The 18,087-nt window shown below is 36.5% G+C and overlaps 1 protein-coding gene across 3 annotated transcripts in view; it reads left to right on the forward strand.

Moving 5' to 3' along the window:
* APOO (apolipoprotein O) overlaps positions 1-3,096 on the forward strand; it is a 44,373-nt gene extending 41,277 nt beyond the window's left edge. For 2 of the 3 annotated variants that reach the window (XM_072428412.1, XM_072428404.1), the window contains exons 8-9: positions 701-783; positions 2,902-3,096. In XM_072428412.1, coding sequence (XP_072284513.1) covers positions 701-781 — 81 coding nt within the window. In that variant the 3' untranslated portion in view covers positions 782-783; positions 2,902-3,096. Of the gene's footprint in view, positions 1-576; positions 784-2,901 lie in introns of those variants that run through there. The other variant, XM_072428420.1, reaches the window with a different exon arrangement.
* The last annotated feature ends 14,991 nt before the right edge of the window (positions 3,097-18,087 follow it).

Here is an 18,087-nt window from a genome sequence, read left to right on the forward strand (position 1 = left end):
ACACATGCACATTGAGTTTAATTTTAGTTTTAACTGGTATATAATTTGTAGTAGGGGGCTAGTCAGTTTTTAACAGGATTTCGCCATCTTGCTCTTGAGCCGCTGTACAACCCCTCTTGGCTTGGGAAGGCATTCCAGCTTTTTGTACTGGCAAACTGGACCAATAGAAAACATTTCCTTGCTTGTGTTTCAATTTACTGTGCTAAAACAAAACTGTCATGACCCTAGGGTGAACTACAGTGAATGTATCTTGCAGTATTACCACCAGAGTTGCAGGGATAGCTGTACTGGATTTCCAAAGAAAGAAAAACTGCATTATCAATTACAAATTAGACAAAAAATAGTTTACTGTTATTAAGTGAGCTCATTCTTCTATCTGCTCCCTCTATCAAAACATGTTTAGTGAAACTGCTTTATTTACTGACGGGATAGCACAGTACAGAATAGCAGAAAATACATTGAAACAATAATATTGTTTATTCCCTTGCAGGATAGAACAACTATTTAAGACAGAACTGCATTGTAAATTCCAAACCAAAACTAAACCTTTCTTTGTTTCTGATTTCTTACATACAGTCTTTCTGATGTCCACAGTACTATAATAGCAGTAATATTTATAGTACTGTAATGGAAGTAATATGTCTTAGACTTTAATATTAAGGCAATCACATCTTATACCAAGGTTTCTGTTATATTTAAGTCTACACCATCTGTAAAAAGTACACAGCTATCATCTGAGGAGGCTGCACAGCTTGAGAGTTCATCTGAAAGAACTAAATAAAGGTAAGCCAAAAAGATTGCAAGTCTGTCCATTTATTATAGCCTCATGATACAGTGAAGACCACACAGGCAAAAAAGACTAAACCAGGTTTATTAGAGCTGGATGGATTGAATTGTCCCATGTATTATGTACAGCCAGTCAAGGTATATTTTCAGTATTTGCTTTGGTGAAACATAACATATATGTAAGCAAGCATCAATACACTTTAAGTATTTGAACATGCACCTCTGCCTAAATTATTAACAAGCAGCAAAGGAGCTTCAAAACAAACACTCCCTAAGTCCTGTAGCCTAAAATAATTTATTGTTTAAAATACTGCACTACTTCTACTGGCCTACTCACTGGGCAATACACCCTTAGCTTTTATATCTAAAAAGGACATCCCTTTTTGCTATAAAAATAGCCATAGCAACACAGTCTGCTAGGTAAAACACTTCCACCGGAGTGTAGATGGCTCCATGAGGGTAAATACAATGCCCATCTGTTCATACTCAAATACATATGTACAGCAGCTTTACAAAAATGGCATCTGCACTATGCAATTCTCCATTTGAAAATCACCAGTCCTTGAAATGTTTTGAGCATAATATGTTTTCAGAAATGAAATTTCATAAAGATGTACAAGTCCACTGCCTCCCACATTATTAATGCATTTAAAATGATGTTAGACAGACACAGGTTGTCTGGTTTCCATCAGCCACTTTTGTAGCTCCTAACTTCAGAAACTGAAACGTAATTGCTTTTAGATTCTGTACTAAAGAGTTAGGCTGTTCACTGATTAGATGCTCTGAAATATTTCTAGTTACACCATAGTAATTGTATATCAGACAAGTCAAGTAAGTCAATATTAGGAACCCTTGCTCGCCGAGTAAAAAGGGAGATCCCAGACCAACCACTTTCATGTTTCTGTTCAATATTTATTTATAGTCCTTCCAGAGAATGAATGAATTATGTTTGTATGATATAATTTGTTTTATTACATATGATTTTGTACACCAAAACCAAAAGAAAAGAAATCAAACTATATTATCTGGAACAAGGAGTCAGAATTTATTTTGTAACATTAATGATATACAAGCAATAGAGTATGTAATATGGGTCTGTCCTATTAATATTATGGGATATCCGATCCTATAGCTAAAGGATCCTCTATCTAAGAATAGACAAAGTAATCCTTAGGTAGAATAAAGGAAAAACGGCTTAAATCCTAACACGTTTCGCCGACTGCTCTTCTTCAGATGATGAGTAGAAACCATTAGCTTCCACTCGGCTGCATACTCTGCACGAACCAGAATCTTTTATCCACACTCTCAAAACTATTTTGGAACCAGGAACGCTAGCTATCATACAATGAGTATGAGTAATCTCTTCCCACTCAAGAACTACCACGGTGAAACATTTTGTTAACGGTTTCTACTCATCCCCTGCAGAAGCCAATCAGCGAAATACGACAGGGTTTGAGCCGTTTTTCCTTTATTCTACTTAAGGATTACCTTGTTTAGTTATAGGGTCAGATAAATATATTATATTAAAATAATATAATTTGATTTGTCGCAAAGAAATCCCTGCTCCTCTTTTGGATTTAGTTACAGTTCCCTCAGGGAAGCTGCTATTTATGCTCAAATTCAGGAGGTAGAATTGCTTTTACTTATTGTATATATGATTTTGTAAAAAATGTACATTCATTTTATTTTAAAAATAATGTTATAAACTTTTAGAGGACAATAAAATTGCTCCGTAGTTATGTGGTCCAGAACTTTCAATGTCTCTTCCTTGTGCATCTTAATTTAGTGTGGTTGTCTTACGTGTACTTGGAATTAGCTGGTGTACCTGCATTGTGGTATCCATCTTGACTACTTGTGAATAATGTGTACATTAATTAATTCTGAATGTATGATATACCAGGAGTAAGGATGTATATCTTGTATGTATACTTAGAGTGGGAATGTAAATCCCTTATGTGTAACACGAGTCAAAATTTACTTCCTATAGGTTCACCTCAAGTATGAATGTACGTCTTTTGTGTACCTGAAATTGGTTGCAATTTGTGTTCTTTTTTTAAAGTTTTTACCTCATGCTTGGGGTTACTGAGCAAATATTATTTTATCTCTTGCGTACAGGTACAGCCATTGTGCGATTACATTGTGGAACAGCTTCTAGTCCATCTCAGGAAATCCACAACTTGCACTGATACACCAGAGGGAGGTGTCTTTGTGAACTAAGGCACATGCACTAAACAATTACTCATGATCCAAAGGCAGATGCTGTTATTTGTGTAGTACATTTAAGCCAGTCAATAAAATCTTTTATTTGCATTTGTTTGGGCTTTATTTGCATGCACATAGTTTAACAGTTTTAAAATCTGCATTTTTGAAAGTGTCTTTAATTATTTTTGTATGAGGAAACAAAGCCAACATATTTTTTGGAAATGTAGAATGTAATTGCTATGCAATGTTTCTCAGAGTTTGCTACCTAATCTTTAGTGGATTAATCCTGGATTTGTGATAATCCGTTTAACATGTAGCTGTGACTTGATACAATGGCTCACTTCTGAGGCTTTACAAGCTGCATATATATTACTCAAGTTTAAAAATTCTTCTACTCTAAAAGTTTCAGTTGTTTAGCTTCATGGTAGCTGAGAGGTTAGCATTACTGACTGAGGTCCCTGTAATAACTCCCTTATTTGTAAATAAATATTCTCTTTCTTGGTCCTATACAAACAACATTCTAATGGTTTGTTAATGGCATAATAAAGAAATGCCTACACTTAAACTTAAAATGGATTATTGGTTTGTATTTAATAAGTAAAATATGGAGGGTACAGGCTCACATTTGGAAACGTTATTTGTGCTTTTTTTATTTGTTAAATTGCCCCTTTCTATATATTAGTCTGAGACACTCCTATTATATTTATTCTGGGTCATTCACTGGCTTCAAACTGATGAAAAACCTGTTTGCACAATGACTAAATATCTATCCAAACTACCTCCTTAATGGATGATGAGTGAATATGCACTTTTATCCCTGTGAGTTGTGATAAAGAGATGGTATTATTTGTTCCTTCACAGAATTTTCCTATTCCCCTTGAATTATATATACTGCACAATAAAAGATCTCCGCACAAGTGAGCTAAAAAGAAACTTCACAATGACCTATGAGCCTTTCATCCAGGCCCTGACGCTGTCTTTTTAGATACAGACAAAGTATAACACCAGGTTATGCTACAGTCATAAAGGTTAATGATTACAAAAAAAATAATTTCCTTAGGCTAAGATGAATTAAAAGAAAATCAGGTCAAGCATCCTAACAAGATGACTGATCACACCACTCCATAGTTGTTTACCCATGTTAATATAATGTTCATCCACTCAATCCCAATGCTAACTCAGCAAAAAGTGAAATCCAGTCTACAGGATGTGCAGAGGCTGCATGAGATTTAGCTGTTTATGCTACATTTTTATCAAGGTATTTGATTTTGTTGGCAGAGGCTAGGTAGAACCTAAAAATATTTGCTTGACCTAATTGTACACAGTAACATTGGAAATCAATTCACCATGTTCACCTAAGTAAAATAGGAATCCAGTTTGTATGAGCTAGCTTCTGCTTTGTTTAACATCCACATGCTACTACTGGCCATGCTTATCATTGGGTTCTTTTGTATCAATATGGGATGGTTTCACATAATTTATATAGTAAATGTTTGTTTTTTTCATTCCGCCACACTTTTTTTTATTCTTTTTGATTCAACCAAATATAAAATTTAAAAAATTTAAGAATTTTGGTCAATCCTACTAAGTGAAGGACTAATACAAACCCAGGTTTTGTGTCCTTTTTTTTTTTTTCGTTTTTTTTCCAGCATTAGCATATAGTTAGGAATGTTTATATCTAAATATGCCCAGGAAGTAGGTACTGGTTCTATTTTTAAGGTGGTATTTCTTGATCTAAACTAATTTTGACTATAAAATAAATCTGGTTAGCTAACTGCTAATATTTTTACATTTAGCATGCATCCACATATTTGATATGCGGACAAGTAGGTTGGTTACAATAATATTTTGTGCTGCATTTTGGACATGAACGTGCAGGTTACTAGACGGTGAATCAGGAGCAAACTGATGAGCTCATTTTTGTGCTGCAGATAGACTGTTGGTTGTACTGTCATTGGAATATCCATGCCTATGAAAGTTTTTTTTATTTTGTCCCAAAATTCACCCAACTTTTGCCCAAAATGTACACATTGTTTGACATTGTATTAGCCTGCATAATAATAGGCAGGTGGAGTAAATATTTTGGCTAATCAGCCTAAAATTAACATTCAGATATAAAGCTTAACTATACCCCACCATCAGATGACTAGCTCCTTTCCTGTATTGCTTGTTTATATTGTGTATTGGAAGATCCAGCAAGAGCCTGTCTTATTTCCTGTGTAGAGGACATTCAGCCTAATAAAGCCTTCTTTCTGTCAAGTCTTTCTTTTCCTGGCCTACCCCCTTAATTTAATTCGTTTTAGGTCCAGAAGCTCTTCATCACATGTATGCAAGACATAGATGGTTTGCATGTAAATGCAGACTGTCTAGGAACTTATTCAAATTGTCACCCATCAAGGCATTTTATCATTTGCATAAATCTTTCTAAGAGCTAGCCTACTGCTTGCATCAGGTCTAACAGCTCTTAAGATGCATACTGAGATGGGGTTCTGTGATGTTTTCAGGGAGTTATATCAAGGTGTACACTTTTTAACAGATTATCAAGGATCCAGTTTGCCATACTGCCATTAACTTAACCTGTAACTGTATATTGCGTTTAAAATAATAAAGAAATGAACAGTAAAGGGTGGTTTTGGGATCTCTTGTTGAAGAGAAAAGTTTTCATACATCAGTTCTGGCAGTAATAAGTAAACATGAACCAGATGTTGGGAACATGTACTTTTAAGTGTGCAGGTGGTGTCTGGTTCCTCCCTATATTAACTAAATAGGTCTTAGGAATGGTTATGTTTGCAAAATGTTAAATGAGATCATTCATAAGAGTTCATGTACAGGTTGAAGATGAACGTGACAAACATTAAAATTAAGCTTGCTGGCCATATCCATGTATGATTAAAATAAACTAAACAAGTGACACTTGTGTAGAGGTGTGTTTGGCTAGCTATGGCATGTTCGTCCTTAGTGACATAAAGGAAACAAAATATGTCGGCATGTGACAAACTATTAGAATATCTGTCAGTATTTCTTAAATACATGACAACATTGCACCAGTGATATCCCCCTTCTTTCGTGTGTTGATACATCAGTCTTCTGTTGAATTCAGGGTTATTCTTGGGTTGCATATGATTTCAGTTTACTATACTAGTTGCAGTGATAAAATATAATATCATTATATATCATTTTGCTGCAAAGCAACTGGTGAAATAATAAATATCCTAAACTGGTGGATAAAAAAGTGCATCATATGTATGGGTATCTGTCATTGGAATCTCCATGCCAAGGAGCAGAATTGGAAGTTGTGTAGGTCATGCTGGCCATGGCATGTACATCTCCACACTATCATTCTTCAAGAATACCTCTATTATGTCTTTTTGTGAAACGGGCCTTGCAAGTACTATTGGAATTATTTTTTATTATTTAATAAACCTTTAAAAGTAAACCTAAACTTTTAATGGTGTGTTGCATTTAGGAGATGAGGGTAGGATTACCTAATCAGTTGCAATACCATTAAGGCTAGGTCCAGACCTACAGCTTGAACAGGTGTTCCGAGTAGAGGCTGATCCAGGGGTTTCTGGGAGCTCTACCAACTTACTACTTATAATCTCAGACACATTGCAGCTTGTAGAGACCAGTCAGTTCCCTAAATTGTGTACGTTCTTGGGCAGGCAGAAGAAGGTACACACTTCTGGGCTGGAAGGAAGAGAGAAGCCAAATACTGAGATGCCCACCACAAGTGGAAGTCCATTATGCTTCCTGTATATCTCTTTTACCATAAAGCTAGGATAGGAAACATATATACTTACTTTCTGGAAAAAGAATATTGTGCTAAGAAGTTGTTGTGATCTGGGGAACTCTTACCTGAAGCAAATTACAATATAAAATACAAATTGTTCAATAAACAGATTGTCCAGAGGAGAAGACATAATCAGTTTGGAATGTTCTCTGTGGGAAGATCTTATAAAAGAATAGAGAGCCAAACACTTCTGTGCAGATGTGCTGACCCAGTCATATAGTTGTTTTTGTCTAACATTTCTATTTAGGATTTCTTGTTTTGGACTGGATTCGCCCCTTTTGTTGCAGCAACATGCTCTAAAATGCAGTAAATGTGTGCTAAGGCACATTTCAAATGCACATACAGTAGAACTTAAAGCCCCTTTAATGTAGTACATTACAACACACAGATGTTATATTTGGGCTTGTAAATGCAATGCCTTACCACAATACATCCTGATATACACAAAAGTGTGAGTACACTTCTTCAATACACCTCCAGCAGTCCTCTTTAGGCAGGCTATATTTGGCTAGTAAGTACAACCTTTAAAGCTTTCCAGGAACCCAAAACCTCTTAAGAACCAAATACTGTTATGTTATGAATACTGCCAGCCAAGTCACTTCTAGACATTTGTCCTCTATTCTTTATTGTTATCAAACAGCATTTATATAGCACACACATATTAGAGCTTACAATCTAATTACTTAACCTTATTTTCAGGTTTTGTTAAAAAGTTTTGCAGTATAAACACATACATAAAGTGCTCTAGATTTTAATACTCTATACGGGTATCTACCTATTCTTAAGATTGCCATTGATAACTATCTACAAATTCATGAACATATTTTGAGGATGAGCTAAAAATTTGTTTCAATAATTTTTGCATATAATGAAATTTAGAAGATGCATTTTGTGTTGGCGATGCTCTCAATTTGTTCAGCCCAAGTCAATTTTTTCAATCAGCAGTCTTGTTGTTTGGGGAATATCTATGCGTTGTAACCAAACAGTAAGCGCATCTACAATGTGACTCATATCTAAACCAGTCCTTGACGAACGTGCCAAGCATATTAAGCCACTAATAGGTAAGAAATCATGAATCTCTACCATGAACAAAATGTGACTCATATCTAAACAAAAAGTTTGGCTAATAATGTACCTTTTTACATCTACTAAATGGCCCCAACCTCTTGAGATGCAGTTAACAGCAAGGGGGAACCACTATGAGAATTCCCCTCCATGTCACTGCATAACAGTGTTTTCCCCCAAGCTCAAGTGGTGTGTACCCAGTAAGGTCCCAGTGACGGTGGCAAGCAGATACTTGCAACAGATTCCCCAGTTACAGGTTCCACAGTGTCGAGCAGAAACCAGTTTTTGGTTCCCCAGTGACAACTAGCGACAGGTTCCCTGGTGACAAGTAGATATTATTTACAGGTCACCCAGTGACAACTCAATGTCAAGCAGACACTAGTGACAGCTAAATCAGTAAAAGGCAGATACTAGTGACAGGCCCACCAATGACCTTAGTAAAAGTTCCCCCAGTGACCTTGATGACAAGTCCCCTGGTGATGGTAACAAGCAGATAGTAGTGATGGGTTCCCCAGTGACAGGTTATCCAATGAATATAAAACACAGATAATATAAGCAGCTCCCCCAGTGACAGGCAGTACTTCAGGTACTTAGTCCATGGTGGTTGTAAACCTATCTAGTCTTTCCCTCTTGATCCCTGTCTACCTGGTGGCCATGTAGATTGTTCAGTGCCCAGCAACACTAGAGCTGAATGAAAAAGTTTCTTCCTACTAATTGAAATCTTCCTCTATGCTCCTGTCTCCTCATCACATCTTCTTCCCTTGCCAGCCACTGTCCAGTCCTGTTGCAGGGAAGGAATTCTGACACTGTTAATTGGGATTTCCATTTTCTTTTGCCTTATTGGGGTTATGGTTAAGTGGTAAAGCCGGCTTTTTGTGACTGAATTTGGATTTGAATTTGGCCAGCAACACACCTGGGTGAAAAGAGCTATTAGACTAAGTTCAGAGGGTCCACAGGTATGGTTTTCATTATCCTGTCAAGAACAGAAAAGAGTTATGTTGCTTATTTCTAAAAAGAGAAGAATTGTTAGTTATGTTGACAATGTAGACAGAATCTTTACATTCAGATATGACTTTGCAGTCTTTTATACCTAATTTTCACATTTTTAAATGTTGTTTGACTCATGATGTATGTCTGGTTCCTGAATGTTCTGGTATGATCTAGATGGCCATGCCATGTCTTGTCAGACAAAACAAATATTCCAAGCTTGTAAACTCTGTAAAGGTTACTCACTTGTATGTCCTTACAGGACAGGCTGTGGTGTAGCCGTACAGAAGTAGGTAACAAATGCTTGCAGATACTTTTACATTCTTTCCGGAACAAACAGCTCAGCTTTCATTAACACCTATAACATATATAGTAAAAGTAAGGGATTTAGGACTGAAAAGAAAATGCTTTTGAGCATTAAACAGGAAAGAGGTGACCCTGAAACTATTTATTAAACAAGAAAACTTACTACATGCCTAAGTGAGCTGATTTATTTCCTGTATGGAGTGGTTTGCAGTAGTGCAATGAAGACTGTGATGGCTTCATCTATTGCACTTTCCCAATAAATTGCCTACTTATCCCAAGCAGGATCACAATTACACAATTTGATAGGAAAAAAGCAGTAAGCACCACTTGCATATAAAGATTTTGTGCTACAGGGAAAAATAAACTCAAAGTGAACCTCTGAATAACTTTAGTAATGTATATAACAGTATATATATTTACATGCCGCAATATAAACATACAATTTAAAGAAAAAAATGTAATTTTAGCATAAAAACATCAATTTCTGAGCTCCAGTGAAGTATGCAATCTCTCAAACTGCAAATTATAACTCAGTAGCAATATACAAATATTACTGAACAGGCACCAGGACATAATTGTGTCTCCTAGATTTAAGATTTTAGTCCAGGAAATAAACACTTTTTTGAATGATGCTTGAAAGAAAAATGGTGTCAGCTTTTTAAACAGGGAGGTTAAAAGTATTGTCAGGAAGGAGAGCCCTTGATTTCTGAGAAGTATGGTACACTCAACCATCACTTAGCAGGAGAGCACAAAACTTATATCTGGTTCCTTTCTCAAGGATTTTCAAGTCTCAGGGAACCCCTGCTAAAACGATTTTGTCAGGGGACAGTGGGATGAAGAACCCATATTTTGGTAGTTGGAGAAAGAATATCCCCTGTAAAGCGGTGGTCGGAGTAACCCCCTTGCAGGCAGTTGAAAATATCATGTCATGTTACTGGCTCTGCGTTAGGACTAGAAATATACAGGCACTATCAGAAGGGAGTTCAATTATCCACAACTTAAGGAACCCTAGCAACCTTTTGAGGAACCTTAGGGTTCCAGTGAACACTGGTTGATAATAGTTGTGCTAGACTGTGAAGTCATTGGGAAGATGCATACTGTATCTAATGCTAAATTAACTCTACCTGGTCATATACTGGACCAGGTAAAGAAGAAATATCTTTCTGTACTCCAATCTGTACATCCTACATTCAGCCTGGAGTAATCTCTAACAACCACTAGCCATTAAGATTACCCTCTGCTGTGTGCAGTAACAGCTGGCAGAGCCATGTTGTAATACTAACCAGCAAATAGTGTTTCCATTGGATAGTGGTTGTTAAGAAACACTGACAGCTGAAAGTTATTGGGACCAAAAATGAATCGGCAGATTAAATAATGATGAAAATTACCCTAATTTTATTAGATTTTAATTAGATATAATGTTTTTTGTTAAATCTAAGCAATTAAAAATAATGTGTACTGTATTGCCACTTTATTTGTTAGCTAATGTTTTTTTTTTTTTTTTTAAGTTTATCTGACTAGTTTTTTATGAGCTTTTTACACTGAATAGTCATTTTAATTTCTAGACCAAATCACTGTAGACCAAATTGACCATTATAAATTACAGCAAACCCGCAGGACCAGTATAATGTGCTGCCAACAAGATTTATTGCGGATCCTCCTCACTAAAACATTACTTTGCAGTGCTCTTTCTGTTTTCTCAGGAATAGTAAACCACTTGCATGCTTTGATAGGCATAAACACAAATCTCATTTTGAACATGAACTCTGTTTTCTGGAAGGCATAGGCTTGAACAAGGACAGCTATTCAATTAATTGTACAATACTTCACATACATCTATAACTTGGTTGAGGCTAAGTAGATATGCAGAGCAATGAATGATAGTGTTTCACCTATTATTTGTATATTTGTATGGCAGAATTGTATTTCATGCAGTATTAACAGTACAATTTCATTTTACCTAATAGAATCAGCAGGCACATTGCATCAATACCATAAATATGTGGATCAGGTGAGGTCTGGACCTGATTCAGTCCCCTTACTTGTGAACCTCTATCTTGGCAGGCAAAATTTTTGTTCTGGCATTTGTCCAACCAGGTGGTTGGATTTGCTGAATGTTTGTGAAAAATCAGTTTAGATAATATATGCATTTATGTCATTTTAATATTGAAGACAATGTTTATATACTGTGTTTGAAGTGATGTTAACTATGTCTATTGTATATATTTGCCATAGAGAATCGGTACTTGTTTGTGGTCCATCCTCAGCAGTTCATAGCTAAAGCTGAATTCCTGATATATAAAATACACAAACAGAAATGGCTCTGTATTCATCATTACATTATTAAATCTATTTAAAATGCAATGAGTTTAGGTAACGAAATATGAATTGGCTTCAGCCTCCTGCAGTTGCTGTACAGAAAAGTTCAGACTAGAAGAGAGAAAACTTTATATTGAATTGTGCTTTACCTGTAGTTGTCGTCATTCAAGAAACAAGTCTTTCAGGTTTGTAAACTGAGTACGAAGTCTATGTACGTCAAAGACATGATAGAGAAAGGCCAACATAAGTGGCCTTTACCAAGAAGCCCATTCTACTTTTAGAATACATAATTTTGTACATTATTATGTATGTTATTATGGGAGTCAAATTAGGCGGACATATATTATATTCCCTAATAACTACAAAAGATGTACATCTTACTTTGTGTGCACCAAACACCTTTGCGAACCTAGATATTATGCTATTAAAATAGCAGTGACGTAATCACTGTGCTGCACAAAAAAAGAAAACGTGGGTGGGGGGTGGGTTGGATACAAGAACAGAGAGAAATTTTAATTACAAGAAACTCCTGTGCTGAGGCAAAGTTTCCACTGGTTTAATGCACAGAACTGGAAGAAATGCACAAAGCACACAAAATTTTAATAAAGAATGCAAAGCCTGTTACATTTAGACAATATTTCCTTATCCTGGCGTTTAGTCCTAATAAACAAAAAGCTGCCTGAAAACAAACTTTCTCTGAAAGATGAAAAGTTCAGGAAAGGACACATTAATAGAATCTCTAGCATAAAATGTAATTAGTAACCTTGTGGTTAAATATCCTTTAGACTGAAGGAAATGCCATAAAAATAACAGAAATATTCCTTTCTACTATAACCATATTTTTTTGTCCATGGGTGTTTATAACTCGTGACATAATAATATATAAGAAGCATTTGTTTTATTGTGCTCCTGATCTTGTGTAGCAGACAATTGCTACTATACAAATAAAAACAAACCTTGTCTGTTTTACAGTATAGCCTGCTGTATATGTGGCGTATACATAACATTGTGTGGTTCACGAAGGGAGATTTCCTGGCAAACTGGATCAAACAAGTCCAGGTCACATGACTAACATTTCCTGTATGCTTGAAATGAGGTCATAACAAAACTTCTGAAGTGCTGACCTGTTAAACAAGCAGCCTATTGTGCAATCAGCCATCGCAGCCAGCTCCTATCTTTATATTTAAACATTTGTGAAAAGGAAATGTTGTCAGCTTCTCCTCATTTTCCCACCCAGTCACTGTGTCATTCTTTTCCCTCAAGGAAATAATATTTTTGAAAGTTTTTTTTATATGCAGGACTACATGGAAAGGAGTGTGCCTCTCAATTCATTTATAATCATGAAAAGGCATAAACAACGCTTCCTTTAAGGACTAACTCCAGCTTAAACTTGTATTTTAATTTTTGGATAACGAAGAGAGCAGAGAAGGGTTCAAACATAGGTGTCCAACCTGAAAGGGCTCAAGGGACACATTTATATCATATCAAGTGGAGAGCTACTTCTTAAAAAACTGTTTTATAAAATATCAGATATTATTAATATTATTATTATTATTATTATTATTATTAAACAGGATTTATATAGCGCAAACATATTACGCAGCGCTGTACATTAAATAGGGATTGCAAATGACAGACTAATACAGACAGTGATACAGGAGGAGAGAACCCTGCCCCGAAGAGCTTACAATCTAGTAGGTGGGGGAATTTCACACACAATAGGATAGGAGATATGTAGTGATGGGAAGTAGTGGTGGTTTCAAAAAACAGAAGAAGACGAGTAGGCAGGTTTGAAAAAATGGGTTTTGAGTGCTCTTTTAAATGAGCAGAAAGTAGGAGCAAGCCGAATAGGACAAGGAAGACCATCAGTACAGATTGTACTGCAAGCCAAAGGAGGATATGAGACTACCAAGAGAGGAGGTGTAAAGAGAAAAGAGAACCGGTCCAAGGACTGACCCTTGGGGAACACCAACAGGGAGGAGAGTGGGTGAGGAGGAGTTACCATTGAAAGAAACTTGAAAGAAGCGGTCAGACAGATAGGAACAAACCAAGAGAGAGCAGTGTCACAGATACCGGTGGAGTGCATGATTTGTATTAGAAGGGGGTGATCAACAGTGTCAAAAGCAGAGGAAAGATCAAGGATAGCAACTATACATAATATATTAATAGCAGGCAAAGACTTTAGTATACCACATATAACCCCTTCCTCTTCCTGGAAGCCCCATCCACAGGGACCCCCAATAGTCTGCTGATAATTATGCTAATTTATTTATTAAGACCATTATTGCTGCCCTTGCTCTGAGTTAAATGCCACCGATCAGGAAACCTTTGCACATCCATGTGGCATTAGTTGTGGTGTGGTTACAATTCCCTCACTCCAGTGAACTCTTGCCTTGGGGGAGATACTGCATGTAGCGTCTACCCAGTGCAGCCCTGAAGAACAGGTAGAGAATAAATGGAACCACTTGCTGTCAAATGCTACTCAGTGCGGCGTGCGTGGTCAAGAAGCTGGCAAGGTGCCACCAATCTGCCTCTCAGGGAGGAAATCACTCAGCCCAATAGCCAGTGGCTTTGTTATTGGAATGCCCATGCTGGAATTCTGCCCCTATGCGTGGAACATGGTAGGCTGTAGTACAAGGCCCACACCAGTTGGACACTCTTAAGTTACAACATCAGGTTCCTATGGCTGTCTATATGTAGGTTCTCTGCCTCCATCTTGGTTAAACCAGGGGACAAGAAGGCGCAGACTGAAATAAATAAATATTTATTTAAAGTCTGTGTACCCAAATATAATACATACTTATTCACCTGATGTAGAAAACAACATAAGTAGGAGTCTTTTCAAAGCCCATCTGCAGTTAGATATTAATCCATTCCCATCCACTTCTAGGAGCTCTTAATAAAACAGGGAATATAACATTTCTTCGAACATTCCCTGATAGGAATCAATTTCTGCCATTGAAACACATGAACCTGGAAGATGCCCTATTTACAGTTCTACGTGTTTTCATTTTACAGCAATTATTTTTTTATTAGATAAAGGATTATTTTATTGTATTTCTGGCATAAATGTATCAAGGGTCAATCAAGGAAAGTGAAGAAATGTCATTTTGTATCAGTTCATGGAAAAAGTAACTTATCATTATTATTTGGACATTGCTCCACATATTACTTAAGATCAGTAATTAATTTCTGATCCAAAAGCAATTATTTGGGCTTTTGACCCCTTTTTATTCTGCTGTGAATATAATTTATGACATGGAAATTATGTCTGTGACCTTATCCGCCTTCTTAAGGACACAGACAGGAAAAGGTAGTCAAAATGCTATTTAGTTATCATAATATGGAAAAAGTTTCTGCTTTAGTTCAAGTGAACAACACCCAAAATAAAGTATTCTAAAAGAATGCAAAAAAGACACTTTAGAGCCTATTCTAAATTGAAAAGCCAAAGTGCAGGAAAGCATGACAACCGATAATTCAGCAAATTCATCTTTCACTGATTTGATTTTTTTGTTACCATTAACCTTTAACTAAGTTGTCATTTGTCATTTGCCATGCTTTCTTGTGTTTTAGTAATTCCTCCTCACCTAGCTGCAAAAAAATCCGAAATCTGACCCCTCAGCTTGGCTGTGAGGTTTACATTCACTGCAAGGTGAGTCAAAGATAAAAACATTTGTAAAAATTGACTTGAAGGGGCAACTGTTTTAACTGCACCTTTAGTAAAGTTACCTGTTATTTAATTACTCCATTCTTAATGTAGTCTATATGAGGATTATTAAAACATAGACCTATTATTTCTATAGGTCAAAATAGCTGTCAATCTCCAGCCATCCAGTAAAGTAGGCCTTATCCTGACATAAGCCCTGTACAGATGTCAGATTGACATCAGATGATTGACACTGGAAACCATTTTTCGTGATCATTTCCAGTAAAAGATAAACAAACGAGTTCTCTAGACACACCACTGTTCTAGTTAATGAAGAGGAGAGGAAGGACAAGCGAATGGCACCCTGTTGTGCTCTCCTCCAAAGAAATACACAGTGGCCACCCCTGATCGGAGTGATGGAATCATCAATCCACAATGGCAGATTGGTATGAAATGTCGGGGGAACATTGTACACATGTCATATTTTTGCCTGAATTAAAAACAACCCTTCATCTCAGACGAGAGTCATTTTACATGTGTACATAGCTTATTGCATAGGGTGATGATGTGAAGTAGGACAAGGGTTCCCCATTGGGGCAAATGCCTTGCAAAGATGGGCAAGTCATTACAGTAAATATTATTAGAACATAGAGAAATGTAATTATTTTATTAAGGTGGCTGCACTGTAGTAGGACAATTTATTAAAAGAAAACTGTAAAAAGAAAACAGTGGTCCTTTTAGTAATGTAAAATCTTACCAATTGTGGTTGGCTACTGCACTGAATACATTTTCATTACATTTTTGCTGTTTTAGTGAATGAACTTTAATATGCCCAACCTGTACATATATTCAGTATACATTCTTTATTGGAAAATACATTGCATAACTGGTAATACATAAGTATCCCCTGTATGGAGGATAACATATGTGTACTTTTTATAAATACTGTATGTCCAACTTTATTGTTGTAATGACATGATTGTCAAGCTTCTCCTTCTAAATTACGATTTGATTAGTCACATAGTTTGAATGATTCACATTAAAAAAGAGGGAATAGATCTAAGTGATTGTATACAGAAGACTAGTAGTACAGTACAGAGTTAATCTCTTAGAACATTTTCATTCAGGAAGTTGTGTGTATGTAAAACTAACAACAGCTAAAGTAGAACAAGAGCTGCTTGTATTTCAGCCATGGAAGCACAATGTACACAAGGCAACATGTTCACAAGGTATGATACAGATCTCAAGCACAAGATACTTTTCTTTTTTCTGTTCCATGAAAACCTAATTTATAAGCTCCTGATACATCACCTCTAAAATATTTATGGTAATGTAATAAATGGCACACTGCTGAGTACAGAACAATTGTGCATGTGTACAGAGATGGACCAACAAATGAGAAATGTACTGAGTATGCCTGATAATATTATAGGTGAATACATAGCCTGCTAGACCTAGACTGTTGGTTTAACAGGTCTGGTGTTTGTCAAAAGGAGCTAATGTGTCTGTTGCTAGAGGAAATGTTTTTTTATTCTCAAATACATTTCATGTTGTATAGAAAAACCCCTTAGTATAAAATATAGTCAGTAAAGCAGTAAATAAACTTCTGTGGGTTCTCCAGTCCAAGTAAGCTAAGTGTTAATAAAATGGCAAAACCAGTGTGGCCCTGAAAATATAGTTTGCATATATTATTTTTTTATTTATAATGGAGCCCCATGACCTTTATGAAATGGAGCCTTGACTGCTGGAAACATGTAGAGAGTCTAGAGAGAATTGATGGCTTTATAAGGTAAGGATGGGGTTGAAGCGGACTACCCTTTTATGTAAAGTAAAACATTTTTTGTTTTTTTGTAAAAAAAGAAAAAAGAGTGAGGGCTCTCTCCTCCTGTCTTTATCGCCAAAGCATTAAAGACAGAATGGGAGAGCAGAGCCTTGCGGGATACCTACATCATGCATCCCAGGAGGGTCCTGGCTGCTCCCCTTGGACATGCCCAACTTGTACCCTGCTGCAAAGGGGAAAAAAATGCCAATCTCACGCATGCGCAGTTAAATCAGCACTTTTTTCCCCTTTACAGCAGGCTAATAATGTCACCCAATCTCACACCTGCGCTGTGCAAGATTGAGTTACGTAGCCAGAACAACAAGGCAACAACAAGAAGACAAATTAATTTGGCGCCCAGCGCTGACCGAAGGAGGATTCCATGGGGGCACTGGATTCAAACTAGGACATCTCCAGCAGGATTGAAGGATCTAAGGAATTAAAAGTAAGTGTGATTTTTTTTTATTTTCAGTTTAGTTCCACCTTAAGGAAAATGAAGGCGGCGTAAACAAACTGTTTTTAAAGAAAGGAGTTGAATGAATGACCCCTTTTGGAACCACCCATCAAGACTTGAAGTGCTTTCCCAACATTCCTCCTCATTGTGGTCTTTCACACTTCTCATGTATTTTTTTGTTTCTTTTACAGGTTTCACAGCTTTATTGGCGTTTTTTGTACCTGCCAGCTGCCATTGGTTAGGCTTTAAAAGCTATGGGAACATGGACTAGTTAAAGGCCTATCTGGAACTCATGGTGAAGACAGGTCTTCTGAAATGTTTATGAGGTTATGATTTGGGTTCTCATGGCATTGCTGTGACTGGCACAAAATGATGGTTATTTGTTTGGAAAAAATTGGTTGAAATCAACAAAGCTCTGGTCATGCCCTTTCCACAAACATATTATAGTTTCGTGGGTTTTTAGGAAGGCAACAGGGACATGATGAAAGGTTGGGAGTATAGTTAAAAAGAACTATAGTTGTCAGCAGTCAAGTGCCAACATAAAAAGAACATAAATTATATGAATTAGCTGCCACTGTCCAAGCCCAACCTGGTAGTACATGCCTTTTGGTTCAAATGCACATGGCCAGCTTTTAATAGATATAATCCAAGAAAATTACCCTCTTCCCTAGTCATCTAATAAACAAAAAGCCAAATACGTTTTTATGCTCATA

Source organism: Pyxicephalus adspersus, chromosome 1, assembly GCF_032062135.1.
Source record: "Pyxicephalus adspersus chromosome 1, UCB_Pads_2.0, whole genome shotgun sequence".
Taxonomy (NCBI): domain Eukaryota; kingdom Metazoa; phylum Chordata; class Amphibia; order Anura; family Pyxicephalidae; genus Pyxicephalus; species Pyxicephalus adspersus.